Source organism: Pituophis catenifer, unplaced genomic scaffold (genome assembly GCF_029215685.1).
Source record: "Pituophis catenifer annectens isolate HBS135680 unplaced genomic scaffold, rPitCat1.0.hap2 SCAF_2, whole genome shotgun sequence".
Lineage (NCBI taxonomy): Eukaryota > Metazoa > Chordata > Lepidosauria > Squamata > Colubridae > Pituophis > Pituophis catenifer.
Window position 1 is genome coordinate 12,725,130 of NW_027256882.1, and position 23,046 is coordinate 12,748,175.

Consider the following 23,046-nt stretch of genomic DNA (forward strand, 5'->3'; position numbering starts at 1 on the left):
GGTTGTTGAGAGTGTGGTTGCGCGACAGCTACCCCAGTACCTGGATGAAGCGTCGTATCTTGATCCGTTCCAGTCGGGCTTCAGACCTGGGTACAGCACGGAAATGGCATTGGTCGCGTTGGTTGATGATCTCTGGAGGGCTCGGGACAGGGGTTGTTCCTCTGTCCTGGTCCTGTTAGACCTCTCAGCGGCTTTTGATACCATCGACCATGGTATCATGCTGCACCGGCTGGAAGGGTTGGGGCTGGGAGGCACCGTTTTACGGTGGTTCTCCTCCTTTCTCTCTGACCGGTCGCAGTCTGTGTTGACAGGGGGGGCAGAGATTGACCCTGAGGCCCCTTATATGTGGGGTGCCGCAGGGATCGGTTCTGTCGCCCCTTCTGTTCAACATTTATGTAAAGCCGCTGGGCGAGATCATCCGTGGTTTCGGGGTGAAGTACCATCTGTACGCTGACGACACCCAGCTGTACATCTCCACCCCGGACCACCCCAACGATGCCCTTGAAGTGATGTCCCAGTGTCTGGAGGCCGTACGGATCTGGATGGGGAGAAACGGGCTCAGGCTCAACCCATCCAAGACCGAGTGGCTGTGGTTTCCGACGTCCCGATATAGTCAGCTGGTGCCATCGCTGGCTATTGGGGGTGAATCATTGGCCCCCACGGAAAGGGCTCGTAACTTGGGCGTCCTCCTGGACTCACGGCTGTCTTTAGAAGAGCACTTGACGGCCGTGACCGGGAGGATTTTTCATCAGGTTCGCCTGATTCGCCAGTTGCGTCCCTTTCCAGATCGGGACTCGTTACGCACAGTCACTCATGCCCTCGTCACCTCTCGTCTGGACTATTGTAATGCTCTCTACATGGGGCTCCCCTTGAGGTGCACCTGGAGGCTCCAACTGGCGCAGAGTGCGGCCGCGCGGGTGGTTATGGGAGCAACATGGAGCTCCCATGTAACACCTCTCCTGCGCGAGCTGCACTGGCTCCCGGTGGTCTTCCGGGTGCGCTTCAAGGTTCTGGTTACCACCTTTAAAGCGCTCCATGGCTTAGGACCTGGTTATTTATGGGACCGCCTACTACCACCAACAGCCTCCCACCGACCAGTACGCTCCCACAGAGAGGGGCTCCTCCAGGTGCCGTCGGCCAAACAATGTCGGCTGTCGGCCCCTAGGGGGAGAGCCTTCTCTGTGGGGGCACCGACGATCTGGAATGAGCTCCCCCCAGAGATACGGAGGATTCCGGATCTGCGCACCTTCCGCCGCGAGTTGAAGACGCTTTTATTTCATCAAGCTGGCCTCGCCTAAATCTTCTCCCTTTTAATTGTAAATTTTAAATTTTTAATGTATTTTAAAATTATGGGTATTTTAAATTATGGGTATTAATTCAGCCAAATTTATTTAATTCATTTTATTTGATTTTAAATTTTGTATATCTATGTGTTTTATTTCATGGCTGTACACCGCCCTGAGTCCTTCGGGAGTAGGGCGGTATAGAAATTCAATAAAATAAAATAAATAAATAAATAAATGCTGAGCTTGGCAGCCCAAGTTCAAGACACTGAGCATCAGGTGACAGGATGAGCTCCCGTCCTCACCTCAGCTCTTGCCAACCTAGCAGTTTGAAAGTATGTAAATGTGACTAGATAAATAGGTACTATTTTGGTGGGAATGTAACAGTACTTCATGATGTCATGCTGGCCACATGACCACAGAAATTTCTTCGAAGAGCACTGGCTCAATGGCCTTGAAATGGAGGTGAGCACTGCCCCCTGTAGTTGGCAACAACTAGCAGAGAAAAATCTGCAGGGATTCCTTAGCTACTCAAATTTTTAAAAATCTCTTCAGGATTTTCCCCTTTCCACAATAAAGTCCTTCACTCCCAATATCATCACCCTGACTCATAAATGATAAGATCACAAGTTCCATAGCACAACTAACTGCCAAGTGCTGCTTCTTCTGCCTGCCAGCTGACCGCATTCTCCAGGAATCCTTAGAAGCTGGGCTCTTGTTAAACATAGGAAAATCAGGAAGTTCAAGTAGTTCAAATGAATATAAAGGTTTATTGCAAGCTTATGCTCTCTACAAGAATCTACTAACTACTAACAGTCAAAGCAAATAGGCAAGAATCAATGGAATTCAAGGGGGGCTGGTCTTAGATCTCTTGTGGATGTGAAGGGACTTGAGATTGATGATGTGTCTGACCACTCCCTCGGATTCAGCCAAGTCATCTCCTACAGCTCTGTTGTTGTGCTTTCTAAGATCAACAGAAGAGTATTCCTATAAAAAAAGCGTCTCTGGGAAATTGATAGGGAAATTGATCTGCCATGCAGCCTGCATTTAAAAATAAATAAATACAGAAATAAACTCTTCCACTTCAAGCGATGGCCTACATCCTGCCTTCTTTAGTTTGGGCTAGTAATGACAAATTGACCGAGGTCTGTTGGCAGTGGAGAGTTGGGTACAATGAGTTGTCCCATTCGGCTCTGGCTGGCTTACAACAGTAAAAATGAAAAAAAAAGATTAAAAAAATATAAATATAACAATAGCAAAAGAATAAAACAGTAAAAATAAACAGTGGAAGTACCATCATAGCAACCATGGAGGTTAGAATGCAGTATCGCAGGTTAATTCTGCTGACTGCTAGGCATTTGATCCTCACCAGCTCAAGATTGAGTTAGCCTTTCATCCATTCAAAGTCAGTAAAATGAGGACCCAGATTGTTGCGGGCAATATGCTGACTCTGTAAACTGCTTAGAGAGGGAGCTGTAAAGCATGGTGAAGTGGTATATAAGTCTAGGTGCTATTGCTATATGAAATTAAAATGATGAGCAGGAAGGGAGCAGGAAGGCCAGAGGAGGGGAGGGGAAGGCTCAGCTAGTTAGCCCAGCAGCTACTTCCCCACTCCAGGGGAAGGTTACTGCAAAATTCCCATTTCCTTCCAATCAGCTGGGAGTCGGGTGGAAGAGAATAGATGGGGGTGGGGCTGGGCCAGTCAGAGGTGGTATTTACCAGTTCTCCGAACTACTCAAAATTTCCACTACCGGTTTTCCAGAACTGGTCAGAACCTGCTGAATACCACCTGTGCAGTGGAAGTACTGTTTTAAAATGGAGAACAATTAGAACAGAAGTTAAGGCTAGAAATTAAAGAATAAAATGGTTAGAACAGTTTCTAGGAAGATGAAGAAAGAAAATATTTTTGTATATAATCTATGTTCTGTCATTAGATTTTAAGAAAACCTCAGAAAGTGGATTTTGTAACTTCCTGCTTCTGACCAGTGCTGGTTCAAAGACTAGATTGTAGGAAATCTTTTGATAGATTCCATCATCAAGAGAGGTTTTCAACATAAGCATGAATGCTCAAGCTCCCATATACAATTGATATATGATATATGATAGAGAATAGATGATAGACTATACATGCTATATATGTACACACACACATATATAAACATATACATATGTGTACAGTATATGTGTGTGTGTATATATGTCTGTGTGTGTATCAATCAATCAATCAGAATAGAGCTGGAAGGGGCCTTTGAAAATATATATAATATATAGTTTATACTTACAGTATAAACTATATGATCAAAGGCTTTAGCATAGTCAATGAAGCAGAAGTAGATGTTTTTCTCGAACTCCCTAGCTTTCTCCATGATCCAGCATATGTTGGCAATTTGATCTCTAGTTCTTCTGCCTCTCCGAAATCCTGCCTGTACTTCTGGTAGTTCTCAATCTACATACTGCTGGAGCCTAGCTTGTAGGATTTTAAGCATAACTTTACTAGCATGTGAAATGAGTGCAATGGTGCGATAGTTTGAACATTCTTTGGCATTGCCTTTCTTTGGAATTGGAATGTAAACTGACCTTTTCCAATCCTGTGGCCACTGTTAAATTTTCCAAATTTGCTGGCAAATTGAGTATAGCACATTTACTGCATCGTCTTTTAAGATTTTGAATAGCTCAGCTGGAATACTATCTCCTCCACTAGCTTTGTTGTTGCTCAGATTTCCTAAGGCATTTTTGACTTCACATTCTAGGATGTCTGGCTCGCGGTCAGTGACCACCCCATTGTGGTTATCAGGGATGTTAAGCTCGTTCTTGTAGAGTTCTTCTGTGTAATTTTGCCACCTGTTCTTAATCTCTTCTGCCTCTGTTAGGTCCCTGCCATTTTGGTCCTTTATCATGCCCATCTTTCCATGAAACATTCCCTTCATATCTCCAATTTTCTTGAAGAGATCTCTGGTCCTCCCTATTCTATTGTTTTCTTCTATTTCTTTGCACTGTTCATTTAAGAAGGCATTCTTATCTCTTCTAGCTATTCTCTGGAATTCAGCATTCAACTGGGTGTATCTTTCTCCTTCTCCCTTGCCTTTCACTTCCCTTCTTTCCTCAGCTATTTGCAAAGCTTCCTCAGACAACCATTTTGCTTTCTTGCCTTTCTTTTTCTTTGAGATGGTTTTAGTTGCTACCTCTTGTACAATGTTGTGAACCTCCGTCCATAGTTCCTCAGGCACTCTGTCTATCAAATCTAATTCCTTAAATGTATTTGTCACCTCTACTGTATATTCATCAGGGATATGATTTAGTTCATACCTGAGTGGCCTAGTGCTTTCCCCTACTTTCTTCCATTTAAGCCTAAATTTTGCAAGGGGAAGCTCATAATCTGAGCCACAGTCAGCTCCATCTTTGGCTGCAGAGCACATAGTCAATCTGATTTCTGTGTTGACCATATGGTGATGTCCATGTGTAGAGTTGTCTCTTGGGTTGTTGGAAAAGAGTTTTTGGTATGACCATCATTTTCTCTTGACAAAATTCTATCAGCCTGTGCCCTGCTTCATTTTGTTCTCCAAGGCCAAACTTGCCTGTTATTCCAGTTATCTTTTGGCTTCCAATTTAACATTCCATTCTCAGGTAGGTGGCCACAAAGGACACCAAAACACTGCAGAAGACTAGCATGCTGAAGGTGATCAACTTGGCTTCATGATTTATGAATAAACAAATAGACTTTTGGTTTTTTAATTGCTCTTTTATTTCATTTCTTTACATCATTTGTAATGAAAATATTCATTACAAATGATAGTCCATTACATTTATCCATCACTATGATTTCTACCTATTTATTCCTACAAGACTACCTAGTTGAGTTGATATATCATCTCATGGTACTTTGCAATTACTAAATAGAGAATAGAAAAAAAGAATTCTATAAAGTCATTTATATTTATATTACTATTGTAACGCTCTCTACATGGGGCTCCCCTTGAGGAGCACTCGGAGGCTCCAACTGGCGCAGAGTGCGGCCGCGCGGGTGGTGATGGGAGCGATGTGGCGCTCCCATGTAACGCCTCTCCTGCGCGAGCTGCATTGGCTCCCGGTGGTCTTCCGAGTGCGCTTCAAGGTTTTGGTCATCACCTTCAGAGCACTCCATGGCTTAGGACCTGACTATTTATGGGACCACCTGCGGCCACCAATAGCCTCCCACCGACCAGTACGCTCCCATAGAGAGGGGCTCCTCCGGGTGCTGTCGGCCAAACAATGTCGACTGGCAGCCCCCAGGGGGAGAGCCTTCTCTGTGGGGGCACCTACAATCTGGAACGAGCTCCCCCCTGAGATACGGAGGATTCCGGATCTGCGTACCTTCCGTCGCGCGCTTAAGACGTTCTTATTTCATCAAGCTGGCCTGACCTAAATTTTTCCTCTTTTTAAATGGAAATTTTAGATTTGGTTTTAATTTATTGGGGTTTTAAAATGGTTCAGCCAAATTTATTTAATTAGTTTTATCTCTATTTTAAATTTTGTATCTATATGTTTTATTCTATGGCTGTTCACCGCCCTGAGTCCTTCCGGAGTAGGGCGGTATACAAATTTAATAAAATGAAAAAAAAAAAAAATGAAATATTTTATTTCAACATCATTTGTTCTTTTGTATTCAGATCTGGCTTGAGCACAATGATGTAGCACTTGGGGATGAAGATGCAGCCCAGCAGGCCAGCACTCGAAGCCAAGATGGAGAAGACCTGCACGGCCACCATATACTTCCCCTTGGTGCTCAGGTAAGCAGGCACAAAGGACACCCAAACACTGCAGAAGACCAGCATGCTGAAGGTGATCAACTTGGCTTCATTAAAAGCTCCAGGTAGATTCCTGGCCAGGAAAGCCACTGTGAAACAGACAGTAGCCAGAAAAGCCATGTACCCAAGGGCGGAGTAGAACATGGTGACACTGCCTTCATTGCACTGTATGATGATCTCTCTAGGTTGGGAGTGCATGTCAGCATCAGGAAATGGAGGAAAGATGCTCAACCAGATGGTGCAGATGACAACTTGGAGACCAGAGCAAGAAAGGATGATGGTATTAGCAAAGCTCTTCCCCAGCCATCTTTGCATTTTATTCCCTGGTTTTGTGGCCAAGAAAGCAAATACCACTGTGATTGTTTTGGCCAAGATTGAAGAAATAGCTATTGTGAAGATGACACTGAAAGCTGTTTGTCGGAGGAGGCAGGTCACTCTCTGTGGATGGCCAATAAAGAAGAAAGTGGTCAATATGGAAAGCATGAGGGAGACCAGGAGGATGTAAGAAAGGTCCCGGTTGTTGGCTTTGACAATTGGTGTTTCCAGGAATTTAATGAAGATCCCCAAGACAAAGCCTGTGGTTAAAGAGAGGAACAAGGCAATGGAAGTCAGGATGATCCCCAGATTTTCCTTATAAGAAAGGTAGTTTATAATTTTTGGAATACAGTGATCCCGATTGCTGTTTGGGTGTTGATCTTCTGGACATTTGGCACATTGTTCTGCATCTGAAAAAGAACAAGAGTAGAATCTACCATAAAACATGTCCTTCAATGAAATGCATTTTGTGGGTGAAACTATTATTGGTGAGAATGATTTTGTGTGGATGAAGTCAGTATGTTTCTTCACTTTCCTCTAGCTAGGAGTTCTTAATGCTGTTATTCTTTTCTTTTTTTTTAATGTCGTAATTTAATCTGTGAATTTGTTGAGAGAGAAGGAGGGAGGGAGGGAGATTTTGGTTTTACACTGCTGGACTTGTTGAAAATTGAAGTTCAGCCTTTTATCAGTGCTTCAGACAATGAAGGAGCCAGCCCCCTTTCTACAATGGAATAAAGTACTTCTGTCAGCAGAAGTGAAAAACACTACTTTTTCCATGCAACATACAAAGGTAGTTGGAGCTGCTTTTCGGGATGAGCTGGATGTGGAGTGAGGATATCAAATGGTGTTCCTGCATTTTGCTTGTCTAGAGCTCAGTGTCCAAATCTTTCAAGTTCCTTCTGGATCTTGAGCCTCTGTTTCATTGAAAGTTTCATTGTAAATGATAAAGAACAAGAGATGCCACATCTTTCATGATAGTCAAGCCTCACTTGTACTGTATCATTTAATGTCCTACTTCAGTAGGACATTAAATGATTTTTCCATATGAAAAAAATCTATGAAATAAATTTATAATTTATGAAGATATTTTTTTTTTTAAAAAGCCAAGTCTTTCAAAATACACTTTCATGGGTCAGGGTATCTGGTCCTCCTGAAAGTCTGCTTTTTCTTCTTCTGTCACCCACCTTCCATGGTGGAGATGGTTCCTTCTGCACAAAGATGACAGTTGTAGCAGCAGATGGGCTTCCCCTCCTGAGCCACCTTCATGAATCCCTGAGGACAACTTTCCACACACCTGGAAGGAGGCAGGGGCTGAAAAGAGAGAGGAAAAGAACACTGAAAATGAGCTTATTTTGGAAAGATAGCAAAGGAAGAAGGGTTTGGGAATCTCCAGTTCAAGGCTTAGCTTTACTAAGTGTGAAGCCTTTGAACAATCTGGAACTCATCAAACCTCTTGTTGTTCTCCTATTTGTTTTCTCTTGTAATTTTTCCCACAGTACAAATTTACTTTAAATTTTCTATTTGCATACTCAAGGGAAATTTGGAGGGATTCTCTGGCTTGGTGAAACGAATCATGTTGCCTCGTGATTTAATTCACGGATAAACAATTCACTGGACTAGTTAAGGAACATATTTCTCATGGATCACTGAACCAAAGTTGTTGACTGCTTTGGAAAATAGAGATGACATCTGCAAATGGTGACCACTGTGAGGATTGTACTTGCCAATCTCTTGAAAGGCAACAAGATGACGACTGTTGAAGGATGGATTTTAAAATTGAATTAGCAGAGATGGTGAAATTATTTACTTTGATGAGAGACAACAGACTAGTTAGCTTAACTGGGGACTTTCTACATGTTAAATACAATAACAGATGGTTAACAGAGGGATTTGAAAATTATTGTAATATTTGTGCTAACCTATTGACTGTTTTTTATTATCTTTTACATATATATTATGATCAGATGTTGGATCAATTTGAATATCGGATAAAGATTCCCTCACCTGGAATATCTGTTTATTTAATATAGTATTTTTGTTAAATAGGGATAGGAAAGCTTACAATTTTCATAGACCCATTATGTAAAGGGGAGGAGAATTTATCAGTTGTTTTTTTTCAGCATCTAGCTGGGATAGCAATAACACTGAGACTTATATACTGCTTTACAATGCTTTTACAGCCCTCTCTAAGCAGTTTACAGAGTCATCATATTGCCCCCAACAATCTGGGTCCTCATTTTACCGACTTCGGAAGGATTGGAAGGCTAAGTCAACTTTGGGATGGATTCTTTATGTTTAATGTTAAATTTATTTGATGTTAGGGTCATTCCCCCCCGTTTTCTACACATTTTTTGTTGTAGTAGTAGTGTTAGTGTTAGATGTATGTCTTTCTGTTTTTCCATTTTGCATTTTATTCTTCTTGATAAAACAAAATAAATATACATATATATATAATAGGAAAGCTATTTCTGTCCCTGCCCCAACAGTAGAATCCTCTTGGTAAGACTTTCAAAAAGAGCTGAATGAAGTCATTTCCTCCACCTTCTTCAACAGTTCCATCTTTGGAAGAGCTGTTTCCTTGATTGTAAACTTTACATCCAAGAATCCCGGTCTTTCTAGATCCCCAAATATTACTCTGCTGACAGACTTATTGGCTAATATCATCCAATTTATCATGGCAAGGTCTGCTACCAGCTCTCCTTTCTCATTCAAATATACCCCATTGATGCAATTATTATAAAACTGAGAAGTTTGAAGGAAAGAATGAAGCTGGAATAGAAGAGAAAACGAGTGATGTTTAGAAAGAACTCTCTACAACAAGGATCCTTACATTTGCACACAGGAATGAAGCAAATATACTGAGGAACACAGAATAAAAACCATGAAAAATATCCCAAGAAACTTGCAATTCCTTTCAAAACCAGTAGGGTGAACAGATATGCTTTGTCTCTTCCTGTTCATAATTCTCACGGCTGAGTTTGGGAAACCAATGGGAAATCTAGCAAAGGAGACATGCAGATGTGCTATTGGGGTCCAAATTTAAAACCCTAAAGAAAATGTGCACAAGCACACAGAAAAACATCTGCCACTGAAGCCAAAATGAAATAGAATTTCCTGCAAAGAACCAATACTGTAAACAAGAGATTTCTAGATCAATGGACAGCACATTATGAGAAGCATCTTGGTTTTCTTTGAGGATTACTATGGGTGCCTTTCTTCTATTAGTATGCTATCCTTATTAAATTCATTGAGGTAGTAGTTGGGTCACTTGGCATGGAGGATAGACCTCGGATCTTCACTGTAAAGGATTATTTATTTTACCAGTTAAGGTCACCTGCTTGCAGTTTTATGGAACATTCTTCATTCTCGGTTCTTCTATACTTATTCCCAGTCCAACCCTTTACCTTCAGACCCTTTACCTTCACTATTCTCCAAAGTACCAGAGGGCAGGACAAGAAGCAATGGGTGGAAACTAATTAAGGAGAGAAGCAACCCAGAACTAAGGAAAAATTTCCTGACAGTTAGAACAATTAATCAGTGGAACAACTTGCCTCCAGAAGTGGTGAATGCTCCAACACTGGAAGTTTTTAAGAAGATGTTGGATAACCATTTGTCTGAAGTGGTGTAGGGTTTCCTGCCTAAGCAGGGGGTTGGACTAGATGACCTCCAATGTCTCTTCCAACTCTGTTATTCTATTCTAGATTGCCTCTTTGACCCCCTCTTTCAAACCATTGGACAGCCATGACCTGAATGACTGAGAATCTCCATAGACATCTGGGGCAAACGCTACCTTAGGGCAGAGTGGTAGTCTGAAAAAAGAGGGGGTCAGAAGTACAGGTAATCCTCGACTTACAACAGTTCACTTAGTGACCATTCGAAGTTTCAATGGCACTGAAAAAAATGACTTATGACCATTTTTCACACTTCTGGCCATTGCAGCATCCCCTGTACTACCTGGTCATGTGATTTACATTCAGATGCTTGACAACTGACTCATATTTATGACGGTTGCAGTGTCCTGAGTTCTTGGGATCACCTTTTACCATTTTCTAACAAGCAAAGTCAATGGGGAAGCCAGATTCACAACAACTGTATGACTAATTTAACAACTGCAGCGATTCACTTAACAAATGTGAGCAAGAGGACTTCCGGTTTGGCATCGCAGTGATGCAGTCAGGGAAATAGTTCTGATGAGCCCCGCGAAAACCCCGACTGACGAACAGCTGCCGATGGGTCTTCAGGCCAAACTCGTCCTGCAGGGATGGGGGAGGGGTGCCTCGGATGGCCGAGATGAAAGGCAAGTTCCTCGGAGGCCAGAGGGAACCCTCTGAGTCAGCAGCGGGGGGCGGCAGCCATGGCAGCTGCCACGAAGCCACGACAAGCCGAGAAAAGAATTGTGCAGGAGGAAAGAAGAAAGAACAAGGTACTTCGAAGCCGGGTGAGTGACACCAACCCTGGCGGGAAGCAAAACTTGAGTATGGACTTTTATCAATAAGACCCCCAACTTCAAATAGCGGCTGTAGATTTGTGGGGCATGAAGATCTGACAAAGTAATAAGAGGAAACAAAGACCCATTAAGAAATTTGCCTTGGTACAGGCTGACTTGGTAGAATTGATTATTAATATACTAGAAAATTGGGTTTTTCTTTAAATTGGAATTGATTTGATTCTTGGAAAAAGAAAAAGAAAAAAGAAAAAAGTGATAATTATGGACTTAACACCTTTAAAAGTTAAAAGAAGAGATATAAATGGATGGTTACATAATGGATACAAAATGGAGATTGCTGTGACTAAGTGAAAGTGTGGATTGTGGAGACTCACCTTCTGTTTGAAAAAGAAATATTTTGATTTGCTATTTAGTTTGGATTTTTGAAAATAACTATGGACTTTTGGATTTTGGAGATTCCTATTCTGGCTATGGGTGATTTGATAAATAAGGAAGAAATATAATGGAACTATTAAAATCAAAACTAATTGGTGCAGGAACAAAAGAAGTGGCTCAGGAACAAAAGAAGGGAAGCTGATGGACTTTATATGGAACAGATGTTACAAAAGAATTAAAGTGATTTATAGAATTTTAAACATGGAAACATGGATTTTGAAGTGGAATGCTTATGGACAGATAGGGAAATGAAGAAATAAAATAGACAAAATTAAAAATGTGATGTTTAAATGTTCAAACGTTTAAATGACTTTTAAATATAAACAGGAGGTGCTTATAGAATAATAAAGATGGAGAATAACAGAAGGTAATTAAAATAGAAAATTGATGCAAAGGTGGTAAAAAATGAGATCTTTATAAAAATACAAGAGTATATATTAATACGAGATAACCCTAAGAAAACTTATTAGATTATGAGAGAACAAGAAGAGAATATGTCTGATATAATATGTTTTAATTTTAAATTGTAAACAAAGTTGAGAATGGTAAATATGATTAAATTTGAATGATTAATGTATTATTGGATGATAAAACAAGATATACAATTGTGATTGAATTCAATGTATGCTAGAAATACTAAGAAATATGGTGGGAGTCATTCTGGAAGAATATGTTAGGAAAAAGTTAAATAACAGATTAAATATATTGAAAAGAAAACAGTTAAAATAAGATATGCTGGATATCAGCCAAACAAGAATTCGAGAGGTGGAGGAGAATATGCTGGAAATCATCCAAAACAAAACATGCTGGAAATCAGCCAAACAATATTTGGAGGTATGGAGGAGAATATTCTGGAAATCAGCCAAAACAAAATATGCTGGAAATCAGCCAAAAAATAGGTGGAGATATGGAGGAGATTATGCTGGAAATCAGCCAAACAAATAGTTGGAGATATAGAGGAGAATATATTGGATAATACCTAAAATAATACGGGGTGAAAAAGAATATGTTGGAAGATAACTAAAATGAAGCGAAACGAGTATGAGATAAATCTGTGTAAATTGAAATGTATATTAGATGACAAATTAAAAAAAGAATTAAGTGTAATTGTTAAAGTCTAAGACTTAAAGATTTGTTGAAATGGGTCTAGAGATTAAGGAATATAGATAAAATTTTGATTTATAAGTTGAAATAAAAATAGAATTGTACATATTTGGGAATTAACATCTGTGGTGATAAAATGTAAGGTAAATATTTAGATCAAGATGTTAGAACATTTTTAAAATTTGTGTTTTTGATTTTTATGTTAAAAGATGTAAGGGAGGGAATTAAGCTAGATAGAATTTTGCTTGATAATTGGATGTAAAAAATGAGTAGAGTTTATTTGGAAATTAAGGTTTTGGTGATACAACAGACTGGTTTAGAATAAGATGTTAGAATTTGTGTTAAAAATTTGAGTTTTGATTTTTAATTTTAAAAGATGTAATGGGGAAATTGGGAATAGAGCTTGCTAAAGGAATGTAAGTGATTGTACCTATCTATGACCGGATCAAGACTTCGTTCTTAAAAGATTTATTTTATGTTTATGTTTGGAAAAAACAATAAAAATATTTTTCAAAAAACAAACAAATGTGAGCAAGAAAAGTCGTAAAATGGGGCAACATAAAGTTTGGGCTCAATTGTGGTCGTAAGACGAGGACTACCTGTATTAGATGGCCTAAGTCAAGCAATACTTTTTGTTAGACTGTGTTGGCCACCTTAGTATTCTTGTAAAAAAAAAAGTCAAAGGAAAAAATAGAAAAATATATATTCATTAAGAAGGTGTTAAGAAAGAATATATTGCAAAAGAAATGAGCTGAGTGAAACAGATGCAAAAGGGAGAGCAAGAAATTGAAACAAAATACCTGCCATGACTTCAACATTGGAGTTTTCAGCTTTTTATCATTTTTGAATATTGTCCTCCTGGATCTGAATCTGGATAAATAAGCTGCATTCAAGGCTCGTGCCACAGCCCAAATTGTGTTGTAAATGAAATAGTTATCCAAAGTCAGGATCTGGTCAATCTCCTCTTTCCTCATAGCCTCCAGTTCTTCTTTCTGTCTACACCGTTGAAAATCTTTCACCGAAAAGGCATCCTTGGCGTAGGAACACAGGAAGGTGTTCCTTGCGAAGCGTCTTGCAGAAAAATACAACTTCCAAAATGTACGATAGTCTAGCAGTTTAATGTTGCTCATCAGAAAGGAAAAAGTGCTATGGATGTATTGAAGGGGAAAGTCCTCTTCCATCAAATAAATAGTGAAGTCCCAGCGGATGGTGGTGAGCAGGACTTTTCCTCTAAGTGATTCAGTAAAGGATTCATAGATCATAATTAAAATATCAAATCCTGTTTTGATTGAAGTATAGTCTGCATTGAAAATAAAGATGTTGACTTTTCTCCAATTGTGGAATGACTCATAATTTAAAATCAGGTTCTGAAACGTTCTGGGAAAGGTTTGAAATAAAACTGGACAAATGCCATTCCGTATCAGCATGGCAGTCAAGGTCCTCATGAAACTTTGTCCATTCTCAGTGTCTGGAGCAATCAGACCAACCAAGGTCCACCTGAAATGGAGAAGCAGCTTGACCATCCCTGGGTATAAGGTCCCTTCAGCAGGGAGCACTGAGTAGAAGAAAGGAAACTGAGTTTTGTCACTCAAAATCTGGGAAAAATAACTGTAGCTGATCTAAAAAGGACAAAAAGGGAGATGCTATTTTATTTGAGACCCATCAATCCAAACATCTGCTCCTAATGAAAAAATTATTCTACTCCCTGCAATGAAGAAGCTTTTGTAGGGCCATGTCTGGTCATTATGGTCTTTCGTTGCTTTCTACTCACTTCAGTGGAGTATTGTGTTCTTGTATACAGGTACAGAGATACACAGTATGGAAATTTGCCAGGAAGGAGATGTGTCTGCTTGGATTATTCTCTCCCGCTAGATAGAACCTTCATAATTAGAAGAGAAGAGAAGAGAAGAGAAGAGAGGAGAGGAGAGGAGAGGAGAGGAGAGGGGAGGGGAGGGGAGGGGAGAGGAGAGGAGAGGAGAGGAGAGGAGAGAAGAGAAGAGAAGAGAAGAGAAGAGAAGAGAAGAGAAGAGAAGAGAAGAGAAGAGAAGAGAAGAGAAGAGAAGAGAAGAGAAGGGTAGAAAAGAAACAAAACGAAATGAAATGAAACAGAGTTGGAAGGGATATTGGAGGTCTTCTAGTCCAGTGGTCCCCAACCTTTTTATCGCCGCGGCCCGCTGAGCGCGCGCAGGGGTGGGGCCGCGGCCCGCTGAGCGCGCGCAGGGGTGGGGCCGCGGCCCGCTGAGCGCGCGCAGGGGTGGGGCCGCGGCCCGCTGAGCGCGCGCAGGGGTGGGGCCACGGCCCAGGAGCCTTTGCGCAGGCCCATTGCGCACGGCCCAGGAGCCTGAGCCTTTGCGCAGGCCCATTGCGCACGGCCCAGGAGCCTTTGTGCTGAAGCGTTCCTGTCCCCTGGCCGCTGCGCGGCCCGGTGCCAGGTACTTCACGGCCCGGCACCGGTCCGCGGACCGGGGGTTGGGGACCACTGTTCTAGTCCAACCCCCTGCATAGGCAGGAAACCTTATACCATTTCAGACAAATGGTTATCCAATCTCTTCTTAAAAACTTCCAGTGTTGGAGCATTCACAACTTCTGGAGGCAAGTTGTTCCACTGATTAATTGTTCTAACTGTCAGGAAATTTCTCCTGAGTTCTAAGTTGCTTCTCTCCTTGATTAGTTTCCACCCATTGCTTCTTGTCCTGTCCGTCAGGTGCTTTGGAGAATAGTTTGACTCCCTCTTCTTTGTAGCAGCTCCTGAGATATTGGAAGATTGCTATCATGTCTCCCCTAGTCCTTCTTTTCATTAAACTAGACATACCCAGTTCCTGCAACTCTTCTCTATATGTTTTAGCCTCCAGTCCCTTAATCATCTTTGTTCCTCTTCTCTGCACTCTAATAATAATAATTAATTAACTAATCCTTAATTCATACAATTCAGATGATAAAACTTTGTTCTTCATTTATAGCAGAGGATAGTTGAAAGTTGACTAAAATTGTCTTCTCAGCAAAGACACACCTGTGGGATTTTGTAGGTGCCCAACATGGTTGAAATCTGGTTGGAGATGCCAGTCTCTGCCCCTTCAAGGATGGCCATGGTGTTTCTCTGCCTTCCACAGCTGTAGTTGGGAACATTGGCCTCCCCATCTGAAAGCAGGTCCAGCAAAATCTCTGAAGTCATTTGTACACTGAAATAATTTTCATAGATATTATAACCCAGCGTGATATTGGATGAAGTTTTGGGATTCTGGTTGATCTCTTGGATGGCAAAGAAGAAGGATAACATTTTTGAATATTCTGAATCTGTCATCCTGAAAGTGTGAATGTATTAGGACATAATCCAATATATTAGAACCCATAATCCAATTTACAATCTTTTTTATAACAATATTTTCAACGCACCTTGGCTGGAAATTTTTGGGGTATTTCATTATATATTTGGATGGATTGTTTCAAATCTCGAAAGAACTGATGTATTTATTATTATTATTATTATTATTATTATTATTATTATTATTATTATTATTATTATTTATATGCCGCCCACTCTCCGAGGACTCTGGGCGGCTTACACCAAAGACAGTATACTAAATAACATATTGCCCCCAACAATCTGGGTCCTCATTTTACCCACCTCGGAAGGATGGAAGGCTGAGTCAACCTTGAGCCAGTGAGATTTGATCTGCTGATCTGCTGAACTAGCAGTCAGCTGAAGTAGCTGCAGTACAGCACTCTAACCACCTCGACTCTTATTTGAAGAGAACTCTTGGATACTTTCAATTTATATTTTATTTTTAAAAAATTGAATGCATCTTATGTCTTAATGAATCTAGTTATTATGAGCTTTGGCTAAATTGCTATTTATTAATAATGTTTGCATACAATAAAATGCTAATCAGAAGAAGAAAAGGAAGGAAGGAAGGAAGGAAGGAAGGAAGGAGCAAGAAACGAGAGAGAAAAAACAAACAAATCCTAATTTTTAGCAACTTTTAAGCTGTTCTTCTGTTTCAAAATCTTTAAAACAGTTTATACATTTTATACATTTACTATTATATATTCAATTCAATATAATTCCATTTTGAATTCTTTCTGTTTTTCAACCCAATTGTCTTCTGATCTCTCTTTTACCTGTGTAGATGTGAATGAACCATTGAAAACTGTGTTTTTCTGCAAACAATTATTCTCTACTTCATCTTAATTTCTTCATCCTACTTTATTAATAAGTCTTAATTTGTTAACCATTTTTTCCTATCTGTTGTTTCTATTCTATCAAATGTTTCTTATGCTGAGACCCATAAAAGTAACTCCAGTTCTACTTATTCCACACTCTCAATGTAGCAATTTTCACATCATGATTTTTAAAACCCACATTAGCTTTAAGTTTATTCTGCCATATGCTTTGGCTTATTCTTGATGTTGTCAGTAGTCCTGTAGCTGGATTAAGATTTTAGACTGATTTTCATTTTGGTTCTCCATCCCTTTGGCTACTTATCTTCTCAAATATAGAATCATTAAAGAACACACAAATACACTTGTGCAATGAGCAGCTTTGACTACCAGTGATATAAAAAAGATATTGAGACTCTAGAACGAGTACAGAGAAGAGTAAGAAAGATGATTAGAGGACTAGAGTTTAAAACAGATGAAGAACTCTTTCAGAAATCGGGTATGTCTAGTTTAATGAAAAGTAGGGGCTAGGGGTGACATGATAGCACTCTTCCAATATTTGAGGGGTGCAAAGAAGAGAGGGTCAACCTATTTTCCAAAGCACCTGAAGGCAGGGCAAGAAACAAAGGATGGAAACTAATCCAGGAGCAAATCAAACTAGAATTAAGAAGAAATTTCCTGTCAGTTAGAATAATTATTCGGTGGAATAACATGTCTCCAGAAGTTGTAGGTACTCCAACACTGGAGTTTTAAAGAAGAGATTGGAGAACCATTTATCTGAAATGGTAAAGGGTTTCCTGCCTGGGTAGGAGTTGGACTAAAAGACCTCCAAGATCACTTCCAACTCAGCTATTCTGTTCTGTTCTGTTCTGTTCTGTTCTGTTCTGTTCTGTTCTGTTCTGTTCTGTTCTGTTCCGTTCTATTCTATTCTATTTTATTCTATTCTATGATTAATTTCTGGAGATGTTTAAATTGCCATTTCTGGAATGGAGACTTAAGTGATATTTAAATCACTGTACGATTAGAGTGCCTGGCCTCCACCTAAATTGGATTCACATACGTAAGAAAAATCCATTCTGATCTGAGATTCTTTCGCTTAATTTGTGAATTTTGGTATGGAATAAACATTGTGGAGGTTATTTCATTCTTTCCACAGAGAAAAAATGCAACTTTTACACGATAGCCTTGACTGGATAACTGTGTTTCAATATCTAAGGGGCTGCCACAAAATATAGGGGGTCAACCTTTTTCCAAAGCACCTGAAGACATGATAAGAAGCAATGGATGGAAACTAATCAAGGAGAGAACCAACCTAGAATTTAGCAGGAATTTCCTGACAGTTAGAACAATCAGTCAGTGGAACGACTTGCCTCCAAAAGTTGTGGGTGCTTCAATACTGGAGGTTTTTTTTTAAGGAGAACAATTTGTCTCCTGCATGATCATGGGGTTGGATTAGAAGACCTCCAAGGTTCTTCCAACTCTGTTGTCCTGCTCTGTTCTGTTCAACTTTCTTTCCTTTCTGTAGATCTAGCAAAGGAGAGAGGTAGAAGAGAAGAACTCAGAGGATGTCAAGAAAATCTGATGCTTCTTCTTCAAAATCAAGAAAAACAGAAGATCTTTATTGATTATTGTTTTGGAGAATTTCAAAGGAGGCTACTTCAACTACAGGATGGACAATGGATCCCCAAGCATGAAATGAGACAGAAATAGAGAAAGAATAGCAGATCACGGAGACCATCCATGGTAAGAGAAGAGGTTAGAACTTGAGAAATCAGAGTGGAGTAGGCTAGCTCTAAAGCAGTGCAGGAAGATCGACTTACTGTTTTGATTGAATCACAGGTATTGTGTTGAAGCTTAGCGGATGAAAGGTAGCTTGTGTTGCAAAGATGATGCCCCCAATGAGAAACTCTCCTGGACTGTAATGGTTTTTTGGATCCACCTGGTCCCTCTTCAGAGTCAGGAGGCATTTGGCTCTGAGACTGCCCCAGGCTGCCGGAGGCCACAGAAGGAGCAGAAGCAGCAACATGACTTGTGTTCCTGATCGAGTCTCCAGCCTGTGTCTCTTTTGAAAAAGAAATGTAGGAAGAAAAAAAACCCAAAGCCCTCTTCCAAAACAGAATCTTCCAATTCCGGTTTCCGAATCCAGACAGAGCCCAGCAAGATTTAACGTCTTAAGTGGGGGAGCAAATGCAGCCTTTGCCTATCCCAAAAGCCTCCAAACGTTCTCTCTTTCTGCATTTATGTCCCCCAAGATTTTCCAGTGCAAAGACATTAAGTAACAAAGCTGATATGATCTGATGGCTGAGTTTGTGTGAAATCTGAAAGTTTTGGGGAAAAAAAACATCTGTAGAGATTTAGCACCAAAACAACAAATAAATCACTATGATTTGGATAATGGCAACAGGGAGAGGCACCGTCTCTCTTAACTGTGAGTGACTCAACAGGCAGCTGCCCATTGGGAGAAGTCACAGATGAGGTGGAAAGTTTGAGGACGAGCCAAGAAGTGAGACAGGACAAAGTGCTCCAAAGCTTCCCTTAGGAAATCTTTTGATACATTCCACCATCAAGAGAGGTTTCCAACGTAAGCATGAACCCTCAAAGCCCCCATATACAATTGAAACATGATATATGATAGACAATGGAGGATAGACTATAAAAAGTCTGTGTTGATCCAAGGTTGCCAGTGCAGTGCAGTGCAGTGCAGTGTACTGCAGTCTATTCTATTCTATTCTATTCTATTCTGTTCTGTTCTGTTCTGTTCTGTTCTGTTCTGTTCTGTTCTGTTCTAGTCTAGTCTAGTCTAGTCTAGTCTAGTCTAGTCTTACCTACAGATTTCCCTAGAAAAGAAGCCTCCCATATTTTTTTGGACTATTAGATGCACTTTTTTGTCTCCCAAAAGGGGGTGAAAAAGTCTGCCCATCTTATAGACCAAATATTGCCGAAGTCCCGCCCACCCACCAGCCATTTTTTTGGCCTCCACACATCCTGTTTTCAGGCCTTTTTTCAGCATTTTCCAGGCCTTTTTTTGGCCCATTTTTGAGGCTTTTGGGGCCCATGTTTGAGGCTTTTTAGGCCTGTTTTTGAGGCTTTTTAGCCTGTTTTGGGGGCTTTTGGGGACTGTTTTTGAGGCTTGTTTGGGCCCATTTTCAGGGTGCTTTTTGGCCTGTTTTTGAAGCTTTTTATGTCCTGTTTTTCTGGAAAACAAATGGGCCAAAAAAGGCTTGAAAACAGGCCAAAAAGCCTCAAAAATGGCCCCAAAAAGCCTTGAAAATGGGCCGAAAAAAGCCTTGAAAATGGGCCGAAAAAAGCATTGAAAATGGGCTGAAAAAAGTCCCCAAAATGGGTGAAAAAAGTCTCAAAAACAGGGCCCCTCCCCCCCAAAAAAGAAAAAAGACTGGAAAAGGCCTGGAAAAAGGTAGGCCAAACCTTTTTGTTGTTGTTGTTTTCCTCTTCTAAATTTAGGTGTGTCTTATAGTCCAAAAAATACCTTAATTAAATTCATATTATAATGTCACTCTTTGTGGCCATTCTAAAAAATCTACTGATCCAAGGTTTTCAAAAATATTTTATTGGAAAGATTTGGGGCCAAATTGTCCATTCTTCCTCACTGGCCCATGTTCAAAGTTTGGAGTCATTGTATTTGGACAACATTGGAAAAATGGGGAGATTCCCATTGAATATATTAGAATGCGCAGAAATGAACAGATTAACGTTAGCAATTAAGGAGAAATAGCAAACTGAATATTATATGATATAGGAAGTATTTTATCAATGGTTGGAGAATAAAAATGGAATTTGGAAATGAAGAAGACTAAAGAATAAGTAGAAAATATATTAAGATAGAGATATAAATAAGATGAAAATTGTTAGTAAGTGTATGAAAAGAATAATAATATTTGATGTCAATATGGTATTATTACTAAAAGATACTAAGAAGAAAATGGAGCGTTTTACAATATTTAAATGTTTTAATATATTATAATATTAATGTTAAGATGAAGGTGAAAGCTGTGATAAATGAGGAACGATGTAGCACAGAGATGTTTGTACCAGTGGTGGGTTCCTCCCGGTTCAGTCCAGTTCAGCCGAGCCGGTAGCAGTGACGATATGACGTCACCGAACCGGTTCTCCCCCCCCGCCCTCCCACGTTATACTTACCTTTTATTTGGTCCCACCCCCAATCTATTGCTGCCTTCTGAGTCCCAGCTGATGACTAGAGGGAAAAAAACTGTTTAAATTCTTGCCGCGGTGCTTCAAAGGGCCGTCCTACAGCTGATCAGTGTTAAAAGCAAACAAATGAGTTGGGTCGTAAGTGCGAGGACTGGTCGTAAGTGCGAGGACCTTCCAGAAATGACTCTGACCAGCTAGCCACGCCCACCTAGTCACATGACCTCCAAGCCACACCCACAAAATAAGCCACGCCCATGGAACCGGTAGTAAAAAAGTTTAGAACCCACCCCTGGTTTGTACCCAGACGATACACTGCATAAGGAAAGATGGAAGGTTTTATCTTTGTATTTAAAAAATGAAAAACTTTTTACAAAAAAAAAAAAAGTCTGGAGTCACATATTGCAAGTTCTCCCTTTGGGCACCTGCCTGTTGACTTGTTCAGGGTTCACAAAGGTGACAGTTTTCCTCCTTACCATTATCTGAATCATAGTAATTCATTTGTTGACTTTACCTTAAATCCCTAAGGATGAGTTGTAAAACTCGTAAAAACATTAACATCAACATGTCAAAAACGTTTTGATGTTGATATCAGACTCAAAAGCATTGTTGGGTGGAGTCTATCTCAGAAATGCTTCAACTATAAATGGCTCAAGAGACAGAGTTAGAATCTGGGGGTGGTTTCAGGACAAGCAGAGGCTGTGTGTATTTCCATTAGCTGGACCCTGTCTCGATCTGAAGCTTCTGTCTTTCCAGAGTTTTCAGTTTCTTCCACCTCTCCTTCTCATTCTTTGTTCAAAAGCAGATGCAACATAGAAGGCTCATTCAGGAGTGCAAGTCATGTTGCTGTTAATTCTACTTGTGTTGCTTCTGTGGCCACAGGGGGCCTGTGGGATTCTCAAAGCCAAATGCCTCCTGACTCTAGAGCAGGGTGAAATGGATGCACATAATCTTTACAAGCCAGGAGATTATTTTATTAGTGGCATAGTCTCTGCAATGGATGTTAGGTTTCAATTATTGACCTTTGACAAAAGTCCTTCAACAAAATTCATTGAGTAAGTCCGTCTTCCTGCACTGCATTAGAGCCACTCCATGTCCAATGAATGTCTACAATCCCAGCTCTCTAACAATAGAAGCTGCTCTCCCTTTGGTCTGCTCTTTTTACAACCCTAGTTTCCAATTTCACCTTGGGTCCCCTATTGCGCACTTCAGGTGATGAAACTCATTTTGAATTGTCAAGTCTTAGAAACCACTCAAGATATTTATCTTTCCTTTATCTCCTATGACCAGAGCAAGAGTCTGGTAACAAAGAAACAGACTGATCTCTTTCTTTCAATCAAATTTTCTTCCATTGGTGTATTATTATTTTTCCAATTTTGTGCATATATTATTTTTGTCACAGTTGTATTAGGTATAATTGAATATTGTATTTTTTTGTCATATGTCCCTGGAAGTATTTCTAACAAAAATATTTCTGGCTTCATCTCTATACGCTATCTGGTTATCTCTTCTAAATATATTCTAATTTTACTCCAATATTGTTTTGCCTTGGGGCACGTCCACCACATGTGACAGTATGTTCCCTGATTTTGTTTACATTTCCAGCAGGTTGATGAGGTATTGGGGAACATTTTGGCCAGTCTCGCCAGTGGTAGGTGCCACTTATAAACCATTTTATACATATTTTCCTTGTAGGCTACAGACATTGTCAATTTGTAATTTTTATTCCATAATTTATCCCATTTCTCCAATTCAATGTTATAACCAAAATTTTTGGCCCAAATTATCATATTTTCTTTGACTACCTCCTCCTCCATTTTGTATTTCAATAAATAATTATAACTTTTTTTATCCATTTATCCTCTGTGAAGGAAATGAATAATAAGTTACTCTTTCATAAAAGTATTAAATGTATTAAAAAGCTATGATGTTCTTATTGTTGGAAACTGACCACAAATTGTAATCAGTAGAGACAATGTGTTATGACTTGCTAAAAGCTCCCTTGGAGACAGGAACCTACTCCTTCGGCAAAACCATTATCAGTAAACAGGAACATCCACCCAAGGTGAAGTTAAAAGTAAACATGATACAATAGTTGTTGTTAGGCAGAAAATGTCAAGATGACCCTTTAAAGTGTAAAACAACTTGAAGAATGACTTAGGAGAATAAAGGGGAGTTGGGAGTGCTTCTTAGGCGTGGCGTGCATTATATAGGAGTATAAAATGTGTAGCTTGAAAACTGCTTTTTGCGCTCTTTGAACTCAATCCATTCGGGAAGGGTCTAAGAGACTGCGCTGGCAACCGCTTTTTATTTTTCTTCATTTTATCTCCAATAAACCTTTGATTTTGTGAAC

At 40.0% G+C, this 23,046-nt stretch overlaps 1 protein-coding gene across 1 annotated transcript; it reads right to left on the bottom strand.

Moving 5' to 3' along the window:
- Positions 1-5,896: 5,896 nt before the first annotated feature.
- On the bottom strand, positions 5,897-15,669 carry LOC139309858 (vomeronasal type-2 receptor 26-like). Its single transcript, XM_070934056.1, has 5 exons — positions 15,379-15,669; positions 13,169-13,987; positions 8,954-9,151; positions 7,567-7,717; positions 5,897-6,792 (listed from the first exon to the last, which is right to left on the bottom strand). Exons 1-5 carry the CDS (start codon positions 15,667-15,669, stop codon positions 5,897-5,899), a joined length of 2,355 nt encoding a protein of 784 aa, XP_070790157.1.
- Between the last annotated feature and the right edge of the window lie 7,377 nt (positions 15,670-23,046).

What these genes read in the sequence shown, in the direction of transcription:
- LOC139309858 (XM_070934056.1), bottom strand. Translation starts at nt 15,669, where the DNA reads ATGACAGATTCAGAATATTCAAAAATGTTATCCTTCTTCTTTGCCATC. An exon ending in AGTTTACAATCAAGGAAACA is followed by an intron (nt 7,718 to 8,953) that starts GCTCTTCCAAAG and finishes GCTCATTTTCAG; the next exon opens with TGTTCTTTTCCTCTCTCTTT. An exon ending in AACCATCTCCACCATGGAAG is followed by an intron (nt 6,793 to 7,566) that starts GTGGGTGACAGA and finishes GTTCTTTTTCAG; the next exon opens with ATGCAGAACAATGTGCCAAA.